The 19,878-nt window shown below is 37.2% G+C and overlaps 1 protein-coding gene across 1 annotated transcript; it reads right to left on the reverse strand.

Moving 5' to 3' along the window:
• Positions 1 to 1,897: 1,897 nt before the first annotated feature.
• Positions 1,898 to 19,784, reverse strand: MASTL (microtubule associated serine/threonine kinase-like). Its single transcript, XM_009697487.1, has 12 exons — positions 19,635 to 19,784; positions 17,669 to 17,806; positions 16,071 to 16,210; positions 15,190 to 15,278; positions 13,764 to 13,870; positions 13,307 to 13,439; positions 12,554 to 12,726; positions 10,154 to 11,401; positions 8,071 to 8,209; positions 4,940 to 5,053; positions 4,748 to 4,849; positions 1,898 to 2,055 (listed from the first exon to the last, which is right to left on the reverse strand). The coding sequence occupies exons 1-12, from the start codon at positions 19,782 to 19,784 to the stop codon at positions 1,898 to 1,900; spliced, it is 2,691 nt and encodes an 896-aa protein (XP_009695789.1).
• Between the last annotated feature and the right edge of the window lie 94 nt (positions 19,785 to 19,878).

Below are 19,878 nucleotides of genomic sequence, written 5' to 3' on the forward strand. Positions count from 1 at the left end.
TTATTTCCTGACACATTTTTAGAGTATTTTCCTCAGCATGAAACAGATTCATTCTTGTAAGACTAGCTTTCTTAAACCAGATTACTAGGAACAGAAGAATAAATTGCATAAAATAGCAATGATTACTTAAGGTATTCTTCCTCCCCCAGTTTATATATTCTAACTCCACACAAGAAAAATGCTAAAGAACTTCTCATCATATTCAGAGAATGTTGTCAATATATTACTGGAGCATTATCTGTAAATTTGATTGTTTCCACCTTTTTCATGTAACATTAATTTCAGTAAGCTTCAACAATTTAGAAGTTTTCTGAAACTAAAGTCCTTAGCAAAGGAAGCGAGAGTTACTGTATGTTTTGCGGCTTGCCAAGATTCTGTTTCTGTTTGAGCTCCCACACCTAAAGCTGGGATTTGTCATTCTAAGCTATTAAGAATTAGCTCTCTTTTAGTCCTTCTAGGAAACTTTTTATCCACCATTCCCATTCCTTCTCCAGCTACCTGAGGGCACAGCAGGAAGCCTACCAGACACTGTTTACTCAGAACTCCATCAATAAATCCTGCCTTCCAGGAACCAGGGCAATGAAGGGACAACTCACTCCTCTCGCAAGAAGGGTCAGTTCATGAAACCCAAAAGCCACTTAGCAAAAATTGCTAGCAAAATGCTTGACTTCTGGCACATGGCCACTGGCTGGCACCACCATCTAGCACAAGTGATCTTTATCTAAGAAGTACAAACCTGAAAAACAAAAATCTTCAGGAAGTCAGCTGAGAAAGATACCTATGCAAGAAAAATATTGAAGATGACTTAAACAGAATACCTACAAATAAACCTCTAAAACCTAGTAGATCCAAGTATTGTATTGCATTTAAAAATAGATTTAAATACAAATCCTAATCAGGGGAAATATAATACTGAACGTACACTTGTAACTTAAGTTGTAGTAAAATCCAAGATCCGGTTGTGAGTTTACAGAATAGTCTGTTAATCTGCAATACATTATAGTCTTTAATATGTAGCAGCTTCAGTATGAATAACACTTCACTTGTTAGCTAACAGGTGATTTTTTTGTTTTCTGTCATCTGACACGAGTGAGCACAAACACATATACTCAGCATTTTCTATTTAAAACTAGTAATTGCTAAAATGTATGCTGTTCAGTCCAACTTCGAATAGTGTAAGTGGTTATAATGCAACAATTTAACCAGAGCATTGGTCTAACAGACTTGCCCAAGTGGTCTTTCCCTGCCCCATTTGTCTAGGAAAGGATAATAAGAAGTGGAAGTACTGCCAGTCTCACTTGCCACATTTAGCCGAGTTAACTTTGAACAACTGTCTCTTTCTTCTTAGCCCTTCTTGGGATAAGATAATGCAGCATTGAAACATTTTACTTCTGTTTAAGATTTCAATTTTCCACCTTGAATAGAAACATCACTGTTGCACAGTGGCTATATATTCAAACTGGTCAGAAACTCCCAGACAAGACTGCCGTCACACTGAACCACCAATAGGTAAGCTATAGTTAGACACAATTAGCATGCATTTATGTCCTTTCCCTATTAAGTTTAACTGGGAAATAACTTCATACCTCCTAGAGTTACCTGTTGCTATTAATAAAAGCCCCCATCATTGCCAAGTGTTACTAGCTCCAAGAAATAACAATGGTCTGGCCTCTTAGTAAGGTGCGGTAAGCAAGATAAAAAGTAGCATGAAGGCACTTGATCCCAGCTAAGTTTTGTACAGTAGTTTCACTTTAGAATAAGGGATACAATAATAAAAACAGACTGATAACTTAAACCACACTAAATTTGGCAAGTGAAACTTAGTTAAGACCAAACTAGTGTTATAGGACAACCTGTAAGTGTGCAAAAACATGGAGAAAGTTCACTTATCTCAACGCTATAAGCTAAATCCAGACACAGTCAGGTGCTGAGCATTATTCCTAGCTTCAAAGTAAGAGGTATCAGTTTCATCATCCGGCTGAGGTATAAATGGCATAGTTTGATTCTGTAGATTATCCCAGTCCACACCATGAAAGAGGGGGTGATGCTTCAGTTCTGAAACAGAAGGAAGTTTATAATGCTTATATAAACTTTTGTCCAAGCCCCACAGTCCTTTTGTTCTGTCACCATAGTTCAGTAGACTTGCTCTATTTTGCTGTTTTGGAAATTCACAAAAGTGCAAGTTGCAATTGGGTTTTGATTACCCCCAACCTCAGTGGGATCAAACTATTGTTGTGCCAACTCGGTGTCTCTCCCTAGCTGGAGAACCTCTTCTACACAGTGCACATAGTGGATCAGAGGGCATTTCTCATGATAGGGCACCACAGAAATTTTAAGCATCACTTCAAAGTCTGTTCCTAATTTTGCCAGAGTTCTGTGCTGAGCAGACACACGGGTGTCACTCTCACCTTCTCCACTCAAGGCCACTTGCCTTTTGCTAGCTCACAGAGCAGTCCTCCTCCGCTTTGTACAGCCCCCTTTGGCCTACCACCAGACACAGAAGTCTAAATGAACACACTTATGGTGAAGTTACCAGACTAGGCTGGAAGAGAGGAATCTGGTGAAGGTGGGGTAACTAACCAAGCTGCACAGCTTTCTGACTCAAGAACTCCCCTTCCCTGTCCATTCTGGCCACAAGGTGACTTCCTGGCAAGCAGGATGTGATGCATCTTCTGCATAACTTGGAGTCACCACTCCCTGACAAAAGTGGCTTTGCTACTTTGATTCAATACAAGAAAGCACCTTTTCAGCTGAGTGGGATAAAACCATGGGTTTGTATCACCTGCACCACAAAAATCAAAAGCAAAAATAATAGGGCAGGTGAAAGTCACATTTAGGAGGAGGTGGAAGTTTGACCAAGACAAACACTCACTACAAATTTTAATTCTAAGCACATAGAATCGTTATGGTTGGAAGAGACCTCAAAGATCATCAAGTCCAACCTTCTACCCAACACCACCATGCCCACTAAACCATGTCTCGAAGCGCCACATCTAAACGTTTTTTGAACACCTGCAGGGATGCTGAGTCCGCCACCTCCCTGGAGAGCCCGTTCCAATGCTTAACGACTCTTACAGTGAAGAAATTCTTCCTAATACCCAACCTGAACCTCCTGTGGCGCAATTTGAGATCACAGGCATTTAGCTGATGGCCAGTAAGACATTGACATTTGTTTATCATTTCTACATCTCCTGATCAAATATAACACAATATTAAAGTTGATTCTGGACAAAAGGCAATAAATCAGAGTTTAGACTAACTCCTTCTAATAGCTTCAGCAACCATACATGCAACAGGACACCGCACAGATCTGCTATCTCAGAACTATATGTAGTTCTGCTCTTTCAGTTCTCCCGTACTGAAAGCTGCCTTCAGCTGAAAAGGCGAGTGCACTTCCTTGTCTTTTCCCTAGAAGCATTAATGTGTACCATAGCTGGCAGTCCGCTCTTGCCCACATCTCTAAAGAAGGGGGTAAAACACAAACCCAAACATTGGATACACCAGTGTTCTCTGCCAAGTAGTGCTTTAAAGCTTCTGTTATCTGGAAAGACTGAACTCCCAGAAGCACATCTGGACATGACATAACTGGGATTTCTCAGTGAGTTAGGAGAAATAACTCCTTCACACTGGAGAAATAGAGGGAGAGCATGTGTTTTGGGGAAGGGAGCAAAGATGACAGACAGTGATAGAAATTCAATTACAATGTGGGAAAACTTAATGGTTGTCCTAAAAGCTACTCATCCAACCTCACTTCAATGGCCTATAAATTGGATAAAGAGATCAGATACAGTTAAAGGTCCTGACAAAGAATGAATTTCCAAGAACTTCAGATGGGAAGAAACTTACATCATCTGGTTTAAATTTCTATCCATGACAAGCAATTAGATTTCACCCTGATATCCAGGAATAAAGACAGTAACTTGTGTTTAATTTGAAGGTGTTTTAGTTAAGACATTAGATGCTTTTTGGGAGACATTAAGGAGCCACAGAATTCCCTGTTGACATCATGATCTTCATTTAAAACCACGTGCCTTCTCTAATTTGATTTGGTCTGGTTTCAGCTTCTAGCCTTTAGTCTGAGTAAGCATTTCGATAATAGTTTCCTTCTCTAGTGATTTCTTGGGCAGTTTTCTCATAAGACTTCTTTTTGCCAAAAGATCTCACTAAGCGTCCTTCATGTTATACATTCTTTTTTAATAAAATATAGTCACTGTTACAACAGTAAATGTTTAAGTCCTTCTAAAGGGAAAAAAAATACAGAGACTTTGTATAGTATATTGTCTAACTCTGTGTTCCCCTATACGTTCAGTAAAGACAGGCTGATTCCTAAGAAAAAAATCCTTTGAATTAACTTTTGTAGGAGGCTTTTCTCCCAAACTATAGGCTTTTAATCAGGGTTCCCAAAAATCAATTCGGTCAAAAACCCCAAATACCTGTTACTGAGTTAGATAAGAGCGAACTTTGGTACGTCAGATGACAAACACTAAACATCCATACTGAAACAGCATTAAAGCAAAACAAAAGTTCAATAAACCGCGCCCCCCCCCAGTCCCAAAATTCCCTCATTCAAAAGGGCAAAACCCCACAAGAAATACAGAAAATACCACAACTTCTTAAGTGTTCTGGTACTACACATGGAACCTAAAAAGGCATTAAAGTTCAGTAGTCTTAAGTTTCAGGAGGAGGACATCACCACTTTGAAGTTTTTAATGAGCTGCAAATAACACAAGAGAATTTTAATACTAACCTTTCAGTCCAGCTCTCTTAGTACTGTCAATTGTTAGAAGAATATCTATTGCATTTTGGGCATTATCAGACAGCTTTTCTTCACCCTCAGGCCATGGAATATCTACAGACAAAAATGCAGGTGAGTCAGTAACTCAAACCATAAGACAAGTGTTGGAAATACACACTGTCCCCAATTACTGAAACAGATTACCTCTTTTCAAAATATTTTGGAAGACTTGTGTTGGTGTTTCATCATTAAAAGGTGGAATTCCAGTCAGAAACTCAAACAGACAAACACCAAGGGCCCACCAGTCTACAGCAGAACCTGATAAGAGAAATCCAGGTCATTATACCAACACAAATGATATTTGCAAAGATTTGAAGTTTAGCTATGGCAGAAGTTGAAGAGTGTTTAAATCCTGCAAAATTTCTTGGAAGTGAAAGAAGAGACAAAATAAGTTGTACTTAATAATCATGCAGAAAATTAAAAATATATTGAAAGGCTTTTTAAAGCCAGTCTGCTCCTTAATTCATCATAGATAATACTGGGGTTTACTGATAAGAGCAAGGAGGCTCTTGAGAACAATCTAATTATCAGCTCCCATCACAGAGAATCCAGGAGCTGACTTCTCCAAGATTTGTTTTGTGATAGGAAACAGTTGTCTAACACCTGCTTGAGAGCCTGGATGAGTGCTCCATGTTGTAACCTGTATCTTTCTCTTAGTTTTTTGAGAAGACTCCAAGAATTTGAACTGTTGAACTTAATTTTCATTTGCCTAAATTTATGCCAAAATATTGACAACAGCTTGCAGAGATAAGCCATCATGCAAGAAGCTGGAATTACTTTCCATTACACTAAAACTGACGAGGGCAACACACAGTTACTAGCTATCTCTCCTTTGTTATTAAGTAATTTTGGTTTTCCATGTTCCAGGATAACCTAGTTAAGCAGGCAAAGCAATCCCAAACACAACTGCAGGCATTCTAAGCTTCCTGCATCTTCAAGCCATGCCCCCTCCACTGTATAAAGAAGAGATGTCACACTTGCTGAGAAAAAAAAAAACAACTATTTGGAAGAATAAGTGTAATTTTTCTTAATTTTTTTATATGCCAAAAAAGCCAAGACACCTCCAAGTTCAGAAAACAAGCACTTTGAGCCATTTCAAAAGGACTATTGACTCAGTTGAGAAATGCTGAAAACTGAAATGTATAACTAGTAGTCTAATTCACTTTTAGCAACTTCTAACAGCAGTAAGAGTGCCCCATCAAGCTAAGCATATCAAAGCAGTGAGATCACATCCACTGTTGTTAGAGGTACTTGGATGTTCAGATAAAATATTCCCAGCTTCAGTCAAAGTCTAATAAGATCACAACTCCGAACAATGTAATAATACAGGTTTCAGTCGCAATTTTTCCCCACCCAAAGTTTAACAAAAGATTAAACTAACTCGTACCATATCACTGCTAAATTGCGTCGATCAATATGCAAAGCAAGAAACAGAAATACCAGGTTTTGAGCACCAGAGCCTTTTTTCACTCATACAAAGTGAATCAGATTGATTGCATAAAGTGAAAGGAAGTAATGAGAAAAAGTGTCTCTGGTTTATTTCCTGTTACACAATGCCTTTAAGAATGCTGACTTTACTCCTGAAGTACAGGCTTACATGTGTGATTTCTGACAGCCCAGTCAGTGATACTGATGTTTCCCAAATATTTGGTGGAAGCATCACACATTCTTATGTGGAGTGCATACTCATTATATCTTTTTATATAGAAACATTGTTCACCCAAACAGTTTTCTTTGAAATTGTGATCTAGTTATGCTTTGACTGTTCACGGTTATGCTGAACACTCCATTTCTGCACAGAATATAGCAAACTCACCAGAGACCAGAGTCCCTGCATATGAAAAGACAACGAAGCAAGAACATTACAATTATTGCAAAAAACCCAAGAAATACAAACTACAAACATCAAGTATGATTCTCTGAAGGCACAGGAATGCAAGGTTTTTTTCTTAAGGTAGTACCTCAACAATAAAGAAAGATTGCAATGTTAAATCTAAGTTAAAAACAGAAATAAAATATATGATTATAGTTTAGATTTACAACTACATTTACAAGCAAGTAAACAACACCAGAAATATTTAGTGAGGGAAAGTTTTGAGTTCCAAAGCCAGAAAACCCTGGCTTCACTGAAGGCAACAGGAGATTTGTCATCTCCTGACATAAAACCTAAGTTATCACTTAAGTCCTGAAAACACTCAATAATTGCACAGACATCACCTTGCAACCAAGTTTCACATTGTCTAAGTAGCATTGATTACATTTCCAAACTACTGTTCAGTTTTAATGTCTGCCAAATAAGCAGGATCCCTAAATAGAAGTGCGAAACAACAACTATATATGTTTAGTAATTTTAGTCATTGCAGTAAAATTGTTAAAACTGCACGAAGAGATTTAGTTAATGTGCTGTATGCAGCCAATATACAATTTTATTGTTCCACAGATTAGTAATCACTATTTCTCAACGAAGATCTCATAATTTTCCTAAGACTATTAGCTCTATAAAAGTATACTTTTGAGATGGAAATAAAAGGTAATTATAAATACAAGTATATCAGGGATACATTGCATTTATTTTTTGTCAACGGTTCCTGCAAGTAGCAGGAAAATATTTCAGACTTTTTGTTCATCTCCGTGGAGCTCAGGACTTGAGCTAAAGATATTTATGCACTTCAAAGTTGTGTTATTTTATTACAGTATTTTGCAAAAAAAAATTTGATGGCTACCACTGTCCACTTATATAGAATATCCTACCAGAAATCTTAAGTGTTTCATGAGGTCACTCAACTCAATAACTCATTTTAATACAACTTTACAAACTTGTCTGGATACACATAACACTTTGATATCAGTAAACATGGAATGCATTCTAAGAATTGGAGGCTTAATCCTTTCATACTAAATTTCACTAAGTTCTCCCTACCCCACTGCAAAGAATCTTTAAGGACACTTAGGATGACCAAGTTGTGATTCCTAAGCCACATACAAGTCTCAGGCTGCCTACATCCAGGTTCCAATGCATTAGATTAGCAGCAGGCAAGACCATTAGACAGTCAAAACCTCCAGTCATGTGAAAAAAAAAAGTGTAAGCAGAAGGAGCAGCTGAAGCAAACACAGCCATTCATATTGGCAAAAGCTAAGCACCAGGTATTTTTAAAGAATTCACTATCATATTACTTAAGCTCTAGAGCTTTAAGGTTTAGAGCTCTAGAGACATTTAGAAATATAAGTATGTCACCTTTCAGGTATTTACAAACTCTATGTTTGGTTTGTCTTACCATGAGGCTTTGTCAAAAGCAGCTCAGGTGCCAAGTAGTCTGGAGTCCCTAGGATACGTTCACCTTCTACTGGGGCAGCTCCTCTTCTTACACTCTTTGGAGTCCTATATGGTGTGCCAGCATCTCCCTGATGAGGCATCTTAAAAGATGCAACAAAGATTTCAGATGTCAAACAAAACCAGCTGAGAAACTCCCATCTCCAGGTTTAGTAACTGGTATAACAGTTGATACTTAAGTTGAAGTCAAGAACATGTCACAAAATGTACATTCCCTGAAAAAGTATGTGTGAAGTGTGCTTCTGTTTCTTTATCTCAACTATCTTGAAGCATAAAAAGTGAAAATGTCTGCTCTTTAAGAAACTTTTCCCTAAGTTCCTCCTCTAGCATCAAATCTGCAAGTAATGTCTCCCCCCCCAAAAAAAACAACCCCAAGCAACCAAATCTTAAACTCCTCTTTCAAATTCAAATCTGAAGATAACCTACTAAACAGAACGTCAAAATAGCTTTCAATTTTAGCACTGAGTTCTTAATACTAGCCAATAGAAAACATGCATATATGTCACATACCTGTAAAATAACAAGAAAAATCCAGTTTTCTCACATATTGCATACCAGTTGTACTCAAAACATATTAAGTGAGCCCTTTATTGTTTAAGCTGTATCCTATGGGTTGTATAATGCCTGCAGATGAAGTTCTGCTCAAGTTAGACTTAGTGACTGTTTACAGTTACAGAAACCTTCTGAAGGTAATTTGGGACATTATTTGAAGATAAAATATGCAAGCCTGCAAAGAGATCAATAAATTCTCACAATCAATAGGCTGACTGCAAATGAAAATCTCCTGACATGACCTGGAGATACTACTAAATTATCTTGCAGAGAATGTCATTCTTTATCTTTCAATATACCCTTAATTCCCATATATCTGGTATAATTCTGTTTTTAACATCTTTGGTGCAGCAGAGATCAATTCATTATGACTACGCCATAAAGGCTACAGAATCCACTATTAAAATAGAAAACAGTTAATTAGGTTGCAATGTTGTGATTTTAAAAAGAATCAAAAGTATATAAAAAAGGTATTGTCTTGTTCAAATTTAAGTTACAAAACCATGTAATGCCATCAGTTATTTCTCAGGAGATGAAGTGCATACTACTCTGACTCCAGCTCAGCTGAATGCAAGCTAAGCTTCATAGCCAATTAAAATTTTATGCAGATGAAACAGAAGCTAGCAATGCAGACAAACACCTCAGAAAAAAGGCTTTCACAAAAATAACGTTTTTAATGTCCTCTTTTGGTACCCCAAATCATTCAACACACTGCTGGTTCTGTCAAAGCTTTAATCCTGCAACTAGAACCTAGGTAACTGGATGAAGGTCTTGTAAAGCTGTGCCAAAATGAAACATGAAACACTGATTGAAAAGTTTACTTTTCCCACATCATGGCTCTAATTTACTTTAGGACAATCAGTTTTTTACTGAATATCAAAAGGATTAAAACGGTCAAAGCAAAAGCTTCATAACCTGCAAGCAGCTACTCCTGTTTACATCAGTCTTTGTAATAGGCTTGTAATTGGTACTTGACAGTACACATTACACCATCACTTTTACCAGGATAAAAAAAAAAGAAAACAGGCACAATAGCAGTTACTAGCAGCTGAACAGCATTTGCAGACTATCTTGGGAGGGATGCAGGACAAAAAGAAAAAAAAAATAAATCAAAGACTTCCTATTAAATCAGAAAACCTATAATTATTCACAGGAAATACCACACTGTACTAAAAGTAGGATGAGACAAAATAGCATAGGCTTTCTTTAGCAGTTCACTGTAAAAGCAAATGATTTCTCAGAGAGGTGGACAGACAATGCATGTTGAGCTAGAGGCAAACCAGTAGACACACAGTTACTGCTAAGCTCTTACAGAAATTACCGTTTTGCCCATGTAAGTGAAGTGAAAGCCTGTCAAAGGTCACTTCGCCACACTACCTTAAACTACTTCAATTTTCCCTAAATTAAACAACTGAAATAATTTCAGATTACTAGTGTCTAATGCATGCACAGTTTCTACGTGTCTCCTTACATACCTGATACACCCTATATGGTCTTCCTTTCTGTAATGGAGTAAGAGCTGTTGGGTAAGAGCCACTACAAGCAGGTGAAATATCCATTATATCTAAGGAAGCCATGCTACATGGCTCAGATACATTGGATATATCAATTGGACTATTATAACTTCGAAAAACAACAGCATTTTTTTTAAAGAGACTCAGTGCTTCCATCATCTTTCCTGAAGGAGAAAATACTGTATCCAGGGAGGTTTCTCCCCTGTGTTTTTGGTCACTATCATTTTCATCATGTAACGGCTTGCAGTCCTGGATAGTATGTGCTTCCTCTCCATTTTGTGAGGGACCTTGGGACTCTGGTGATGTTATTAGCATGCCTTCTGGTTTTGGTTCCTCAAAGGAGAGGTCTTTAACACTTTTATCCAAATCTAAAAGCTGCTTTTCTAAATGGCTGTCTGTAACAGATGTTTCAGGAAATGATAAGTCAGAATCTGCACTGAGGATTCCTAAAGGTTTTTCATCATCAGTGCCTAGAAAACTTGAGTTCATGTACTCCTTTTTATCATCCTTTTCGTAGTCTGCATCCAGATCACACATAAGATTTTTGGCTATAGTTGTAGTAAGTGATCTTTCTACTGTTTGTTGGTTACCAATAAAACTCTTGATTTCTTCCTTGCTTTTGCAGGTGTTACGTAGGTATCCATCATCAGAAAGCATTAAGGATCGAATTTCTGTTGTCAAACCTGTCCTTTTGTTTACTGGGAATTCTGAGATCTGACAGCCACGTTTATATTCTGCATTGCTTTTCTTAACATAGTTAAGTTCCTGACAAGGACTAGTGTCAACTAATTCAAAGCTTCTTTTTACACCTGGCTTTTCAAAAACTTCTTCCTCTTTGATAGGCTTGACAGGCTCATTCTGCCTTGAAGGTGACTGTTGTTGATTGGAAGTTTCTGCTGTTTCATTAGTCATATCTCTTTTATTTACGAAGAGTTTTTCTTCCCAAATCTTATTTTCAGAAAGACATTTTCTGACTATGCCTTTCACATCCAGTGTGGTCACGGGAGTATCTGTTCTATCAGCATGTTCACTTCCCAGTTTCTGCCTATTGCCAGAATCATTGCTGCTGATGGGAGAAATGGCAGACTTCAGTTCTTTTTTCTTTAAAACTTTAATACCTTTGCTATTCAGTAATTCTACATTTGGAAGGAGAGCTGACCCACTGTTACTTGTTTTGCCTGTTGTAGAACATAGTTCATCTTCACTTTGCTGCAAATGAGCACATTAAGATTTGACTATTAAGAAAGACAGGATTACAGCATTATAGAAATGTGTCCTTTAAAATACCTTATTTCCACTTCCATAAGAACTGCAAATTGCCAGGCATTACTTATTCTTTATAACCACTAGCAGTGACAAACTACATTCAAAAAAATTCAAAACTAGATTAGGGATAATTTGACCTTAAGACCATAAAATAAGCTTGCTAGAAGACAATATAAAATGCAGTATTTTTAAATGCCTAAGGATGAAGAAATATAGCAATTAAAGTTGCATTTGCAGTTTTATGTTTAGAAGTTAAGCTACAGAAGTTCTCGGTTTCCAAGAAACCCCAAACCAAAGAACCCATCATACTACCCTGTGACATGTTATACTTTAGAGATGACAAAAGGAAAATCTGGTATTACTACTATTTTGGTAACACAATACTAAAAACAAGGCCTTGGGAAATGAACAGATAAAACAAAGAATTATAAATTGTTTTAAACATAAGTTTTTGTGTGTGATCTAAATAGGAATCATGGCAAGGGAATAAATAGCACAGCAGTATTTTCTTTTAGGTCTGTATTTGTGCAGAGTTTCATTAACAGTTTAAAATAAACTATTTTGTATCAGCTATAGTTACTGGCATTAGGTTACTTGATACAAAACCCTTCAGTAATATAAACCTTAAACTTTTTCAGTTTTTAATAGCTAGTAGTATTTTGTTTATTATTTTTCCCAAGTTCTGCCTTTTAAAGAAATTCTTTTGTCTGCATGCTGAGCTTAAAAAAAAACAACTGTAGGGGATAAGGTCAGCTTCCAAAGGGCCAGTGCTCCCAGCATCGCCCACCTTCTGAAGAACAGGGCTTAACCAGTGCCATCCAGTAGAAGCTTTCTCTTTCACTCCTTTGCTGCAGGCTAAACGGCATTTGCTTTTCCTGTTATGTTGCACAGGACTACTATTTGTTTGAAGAAAAAAACACTAGTTTAATCCAAAACTCCTACTCAGCAAGGATTAAAATCCCTGCTCCTTCTCCTGTAGGAAAGCTTCTCTACACTTAAAATAACTGGGGGAAGTAAGTAGATGAGATCTGCAACAGTGCATATACAAGTACAAGCTAACTTTTGTTTATAGTGGGAAGATGAAACAGTCCTGACCTCTACATCTTTCTCCCACCTGGGGCTGCTGCAGCATTCCGATTCCATACTGGACAGGTAGGTGTGCGACTGACTACTGGCACTGGAGGTACCAAACCTTTTTCTGGACTGAAGTAGAACAGGAGTTAAACTTCTCACTGGCATCACAGGAGTTAATTGAGAAGTATCAAGATCTTGAGAGGAAAAAAAAAATTCAAACGTTGATACAAATAGGCAACATATTAACAGCTTCACCCTATGTCAAGCTTTCACACAGAAGGAAGTTATGGAAAGCTATGCGTGACATCATAATTTCTCTTGTCATCTTTCCTGCATAGTCAATTCACTCATTTTTTGAAGTAGGGACTTGCCAAGAATTTAAAAGCATTATGAACATTAGCACCATAGTAGCCTTCTTTCTCATTTCAGGTTAGAAATGAGAAAGCAGCAAGATAAGACAATTTAAATGAAAGCACACATCACTACATTAAATAATTTTCAATGAAAGTATGGCAAGAACTGACACTACTTCTGTAAAATCTTAACAGTCATTTTGAATACAGTGGTTGTACACTTGAAAAAAAAAATCAAAAGATGACCTAAATAGTGTAGGTGAAAACATGTTGGACCTTAAGTACCAGAGAAATGGTAGACAGCAAGACACAGATAGAAAGTACACCTTTTATTAAGTGGGTCCAAACTACTCACATAAAAATTAAAAGACCACAACCTTACAGTCAAAGTATTACTCAGTACAAGGCTTGGTATACTCACATGTTTTGAATAATTTAGTTGAAAGAGGGGTATTTTCCTTTTGGACCATAGGTAAGGGAGAAACCACTCCATGCAGACTGTCAGAAGATTGACTTGAATTGCGCTCTGGCATTTTCATTCCAACAGGAGTATACTATCAAGCAGGAGGAAGCACAGTTAAAGAGTTAACAGAGACTGAACAAAACATCCAGGATTGAGAGTGTAACTTCACACATTCTTATTATATTTGCATTGGAGCTTAGCCATGCCCATTTACCAAGTTTTTTGAAGCGCAAATGATAGTTGGCAATTTAAAATATAGTCCAAGGTAATCACTTCAGAAATTCAAGGTACTGGACACATATAAGTCATTCTACCAGCTGGCAGAAGACGTAGCCTTATCACTCCTATTATTACATTTAAGATAGTAAGTAAACTAAAAGAATGAAGTACTCCAAAGACAGTGAAAATTACTTACAAAACCCAGAGAACTGATAAGAGACAACAATTGTCCTGGAGTACGTGAGTAGTCTTGTTTTGGCTTTGACATTGATGGTGTAGTAAGGATATCTATCATATTTATCTCTACAAACAGACAAAAAAAATATAAAGATGCTCAAGTTTTCCTTTTGCTATTAAACAAGCAAAATTACAGGCATTTACTAAAGTTTTATCAAGATGGGAAAAAAATTTAGGCACATACTGAACAAATATACAAAAGAAGCCACTAAACCCAAGTGAAGATACCCATACATTCTTATTCAACACAAGCTGTTTCTTCCTATACATCCATCATAAAATTACAGTTTATAAATACAGAAACTGTAAAAGTCCAATTTCATTTCCAACATACTATGTTGTGTTACATTTTCTAACTTGATACCTGCTTTGTTTTTTAGGTAGCAATTCCAGCCTATGGCCTAAGATTCAAAGGCTGCCTTCTCTCCCAAAGACATTTCAAAAAAAACCTACAGATTAATTTTTCACAGGTGAAAATTTAACCTTAGATGCTATTTTTTGCTTACTAAAGGTAAGTAGGCTTATAGCTTACGTATCATGTCCAACAAGACACAATAATCTGTTCCATTAGAACTTAAAGTACTATATTATAGAAAACACAGTATACTTAGGATTTTCCTCTATACTCTTAAAACCATGAGTCAGAAACTCCACAGACAACTCTGAGTTTCTACATTCCTTTAGCTATATAGAAAGGATGTACCCACCAGCAGCCGTCTTAAAACTAAACTGCTGCTGTGCAGCACTAGTTTGGCTGATATAGCTAAGGGGTTGGAGGTGCAAACTAGTTCAGAAACTGGCTATTCACCTTAAGACCTGCAGCCTCTTGCCTGTGCCAAACAGTTATTTGACTATTCAGCTATGTTTTCTGCTACTTGAAAACAGTATGTTCATCTGCTAAAGCATCAATTTATAGTCTTCTGTTAGGGGCTCGCCACCTCCCCATCTCTCACATTAATGTCTGGAAGCTCCCAGTTCAGGTTGGAAATTAATATATACAAGGACAGAGAAACGTGAACTGAAAGACAGAAATAGCCAGAGAAACACCAATAAAGCCAGAATTATTCATTCATCCTTTGAATTCTCTTAGGGCATTTCATAGAAAACTTTGAAATCCATACCCCTCAAGAGAAATGGATTGTATTTCATACACCCTCGTCCCAAAGAATAAATATTTTAGCTTCTCAAGGGCCATGCATAGAGCAGACCCTCTACTAGCACGTACCTTATCGGTACTTACCTACTAGAAATCAGATATTAATGCAACATTTGGGATTATTTAATTGAAAGCTGCCCTCCACACACATGTAAAGCATTAAAAAAATACAGGAACGTGACACAAAAATACATTCCAATACAACCAAAAGGATACAGAAAACTCTTACCTCTGTTCAGAGTAACTCTTGAAAGCCCAAAGTCTGTCAGCTTTATATGGCCCTGATTAGAAATAAGCATATTGTCTGGCTTCAGATCCCTGAAGACATGAATGTAGTTGAAGTCAGTAAAAAGACAACAACAACAAAAAATATTAAGAAAGTTAACTGACCAGAAACACTCAATACAAAACATTGATTATAGCTGTTTCTCAGTAACATCTCTTAGCGAGCAGAGGATTCCAACTGTAGGAATATACCAAAGCAATTAAACATATCTAGCACTAAATATTGCACAAACTTCTCAGGCCTTGTAAAAACCACGATGCATGTCACAAGAGTCATACATTTTGTGTTTCAGCAGGTTTAACAACTGTTCTTCATGAGTACTACCATAACATTTACTAATGTGTAGCTCCTACACATGACAAGCAAATCTGTAGTAAAAGTGTTCATGTGTGTTCTCCGTAGCACTACTGAATGCAGCAAAGAACACTCACCTCAGGGGGAGCATTAGAGTAGTCAATGTCCCTTTGTCCTACAGTTACACACTTGCAGTATCCAGAGGGTTCCTGAACTAAGAGTCACTTAAAAGCCAGAGAGAGAGTGGACCTAGAAGGCCACATAGCTGCTGATATACCACTGTGCTGGGAGAAGAGCATGCAGGCAGGGGAAAGTAGCGTCTATTTGGCTGCTTAACATATATGGACAGATTTTATTTTAGATGTTGTTTCATGACATTGCTGCAGTATACACATGCAAAAAGAGCTTCAAGAAGCTCTAGCAAATGAGGTAGCTGTTACTATGAAGTGGTGACTAGTTACATGCTTGAGTGAAAACAATTAAAAACCCAAATTACTAAGTACTTATTTGTAAGAAAAAGAAGGTTTTACCTGTGGATTATCCCGTGCCTGTGAAGATAGTCAAGAGCCAATGCTGCTTCAGAAGTATACTTAACAGCCATTTCTTCATCAAAATATCCATAAATATGGAGAAGAGATTTGACATCTCCACCAATAAGGTACTCCATCACCTGCCATTCAAGTGTTTTAAATTTAACATTTTAAAACACATTTCAAATTTGCAAGTAAAATATAAAATATCTTTCATCCCGAAGAAAATATAATTTCAAGGAGCAGAAGCTACAGAAGCTTCCTTGTGCGAACTTCATTTCCCACACATTACTTTTCACTTGGACAAAGTAATCAAAGATTCAGATGACAGGAAACATTTTCTTTCAATAGACCATTTACTTATTTTTATGTTATTTGCCTAGCCTACTTTCTGTAGTCAGCTCTCAAAAAACTACCGTAGTCAGCTTTTTAATTAACTTCTGAAAGATTCCTATATTATAGAAAATAAATTGCAAAGTAATTCTGTGAAACTCAAGGCCCGAAGCCAAAGACCACTGATATTTTGATTTGTATAGAAGAGGTATCTCAATGATTTTATTTTGTTTGTTTATACACAACATTAAATTCAGACCTGAGCCTTGTTAAATAAGCATAAGTTTGCAGAAATGTATACAGCAAGAGCTACTATGCATTTAAGACATGAAAGAGTGCTTAAAAAAAATACTCACATCTAAAAAATATGCAAATGCTACCATTATTATGGCCCATGTCACATTCAAGATAAAAAAGGCAGCAGGGTTTCAGAAACTCACTTTTCGATGACAAGAGTGAATTTACGGTGTTTTGGTCAAGGAATCTCACCAGTACTTAAGATTCCAATATACAATACTATTCCATACATATGGCTTTAACATCTCCTTTAGAAATCCTTAATCCTGAACTCCTCTACTCCACACAACAGTTAGAGATTGCAGGAAAATAAGCCTTCATTTACACTCAAAATGCATTGTAGGAGCACATAGCAACCTCGCCTCAGAATTTAACCAAGCTGTTCACTGTGTGTGCTTACAGCAAGCCAGACAAAATGATGCCAGACCCTTTGCAGACAGTCTTAATCCATACTACCTTTGTGTGGACGCAGTATATAAAACCGTATTCAAGTTCTACTGTACTCCACAGTGCTCCATGTAGGCTAGCACTTAGTTTTGCTGCTCAGTTATCCTCTTGTCATCTAGGCCAACTGAATTTTGCCAATTAGGCCATAATGAATTTTGAGCACAGGCAACAAGTAAAATAGACTTCCTTTAAATGAGCCACAGGGTATCTTTCAGTCACTTGGACTCTGCTTGAACAGAATGGTTTCTTGTTTTGTTTTCCAAGATTTCTACATATTCCTAAGACAGATTAGCTCTTGGAAAAAACTCTCCCGTAAACAAAAGGAACACAAGTGGAAAGATCTCAAAGGCACCAGGAAGAGAAAAGCATTTATCTTGTTCAACCATTCTGAGAAAGAAGAAAGTAAAAGCAACTAAGGAATATCCACTCACTACCATAAAAATATGTTTTCAGACATGAATATAATTCTGCACTCCATTCTCAACACTATCATAAAACACCACAATTGTTTATTTACTTACTAAATAGATGTTATTAGCTGACTGAAGTGAGTAGTATAAGTGCACAATGAAAGGACTTTTACTGAGAGCCAATGCATCCCTCTCTGCCTGGACCTGATGAACCATGTTTTTGTTGATCATGTCTGCTTTTTTCATCACCTGAAAAACAAAACAAAATCAAGTAGATAAACATTCTTTTCTTTGCTAAACCCACAGTTCTTTAGTCAATTAATTTATCTCTATACTTCATACTTGCATACATTTATACATATAACACAGAGCTATAACTTCATATACAGACAGAATTTTAAACCACAGGTTATTAGAGAACCTATTTCATGGCTCTCCTAATTCAGTCCTGAATGGAAATCACACTACCAATATTTACTGCAATCGCACACACTGGAAAATGAGTGTTTAGGCTGTATGTGAAATTAAACTGTCCTGAGTTAATCCTCTTATCCACAGTACACAACTCAGAACCAGGAAAAAGTGTTCAATGCTTAGATACACACTTGCTGACCAAGTATTTCCATCTCTTCAGAGGCTGAAATAAATGGTCTGAGGATTGAAAACAGAGTGCAGCAGTAAGCCATCCCATCTTGGTATCCTCAAGTGCAAGACTGCAACTATTCCAGCCTCTAGTTCTTAACTTTGCAGAAAAGACAAGTGAATTTTTGCTTAATGTAAAGTTTACAATCAAATTACCCAACAAATATTTGTTTCCTTGGGAAGAAGCCTCAAAGGCATGCAACTCACAATGAAGAAATAACAAGCTTAACTGTGAATTAGGCTCTAATTCCTGTATTGAATTACTCCACTATATGTTGATGCCCACTCAATATTGATCTTCATTAGAAGATGCATAATAGCACAGCTGATAGGTGTTTAGGCAAGCGTTGTATACACATTGGAAGTCTGCCCACCTTCAACATCCTTGGTCGGGATATGTATGGTGATATTAAACCAAGTTTAATTTATCCGTTCTCTATGCAACACAACTGTAAAGAGTTGAGTCTACAGCTACTGCCACCATTCAATAACAGAATTTGATAACATAAAAATAGCAAGACATAAGAAGCATAATTTGATACCTTCTGTGTAAGTGTTGACCTTAACTATAAAAATATTTAGTGTATGTTAAATTCAGTAGCTTGAGTAATCCATAAGTCTCACTGCAATAGGGATAAAGGATTCGCACAAAAGCTTTTAGGTCACAATACTTTCAATAAACTTGTGTAAGATACTAAAATAACATAATTGAACCACTCTATATGCAACACCTAAACCGTAGAAAATTAGTTTCTGCAGCTACCATCATTATTATCACAGCTGATACAAAAAAAATTTCAAGACATAATCAGAATGCATAGAACTATGCTTTTGATAAGTGCTGACCTTAACTGTACAGATATTTAGCATATGTTAAATGTTGCAGCTGTGAACACTCCATAAACTTCACTGCAATAGCAATAAGAGGATTTACACAGCAGCTTTCACCTCAAAACGTTTATAATAATGTAAATAAACTTATATAGCTCTGAAGAGCAACGTCTCTTTTGCATGACTGTTTTTACGTTTCCTTTTCTTCATGTACTATGCAGCTAGTTATAATCCTTTTAATTGCAAAGTCAAGCTCACACAAACCATTGGTAAAGTTTTTCTGCTGACAAGCCTAGTTTTTAGTCCTTTGTGTATCGACATAGAAAATGCAACAGTTGTTCTTTTTAATGTGTACTCAGAAAAAAAAACACAACTTTTTATAATTTGGTCTCTTTATACGTCTCAGAGGCAGACTTTTCATTCACGAACAAACGCGGGAACGCCCTGCCAGTGGCACGAGGGCTGAACTATTCACATAGTTGAACTAGTATTCAACTATAACAAGGATTTACAAGCAAGAAGCAAACAGCACACTGCCGCTTCGGAAGGCTTTTGGCATAGTTTCCTCGACATTTAAGGTACTTCTAAAAGCAGTTGTCGTTACCGGATACCTCCTAACCAAAGCCTCCGGGCGAACAGGAACGTGAGGAGAAAGCTGTACACAGCCATGCGGACAACACATCTCCCAGGCACTGCGCTTCTGCCAGAAGAGCGGCAGCTCCCCAAAAGCCCAGGTGCCGGAAGGCAGGGGCATTCACGGCGGGACAGGCCTCTGCTGGGCGCCTCCCTTTCCCCTCGGGACGTGCCGTTCCTACACGGGGTTAAACGAACGCGGAGGACGGCAGCGC

The sequence above is a fragment of the Cariama cristata genome, unplaced genomic scaffold, assembly GCF_000690535.1.
Source record: "Cariama cristata isolate BGI_N322 unplaced genomic scaffold, ASM69053v1 scaffold1550, whole genome shotgun sequence".
NCBI lineage: Eukaryota > Metazoa > Chordata > Aves > Cariamiformes > Cariamidae > Cariama > Cariama cristata.

Excerpts from the sequence above, each read along its gene's own strand:
- MASTL (XM_009697487.1), bottom strand. The coding sequence starts at position 19,784 with ATGCCCCTGCCTTCCGGCACCTGGGCTTTTGGGGAGCTGCCGCTCTTC. Across the intron at positions 13,871-15,189 it reads AAGAGTTACTCTGAACAGAG|AGATAAATATGATAGATATC; the intron begins GTAAGAGTTTTC and ends GTCTGTTTGTAG. Across the intron at positions 12,727-13,306 it reads AACTAAATTATTCAAAACAT|ATCTTGATACTTCTCAATTA; the intron begins GTGAGTATACCA and ends TTTCCTCTCAAG.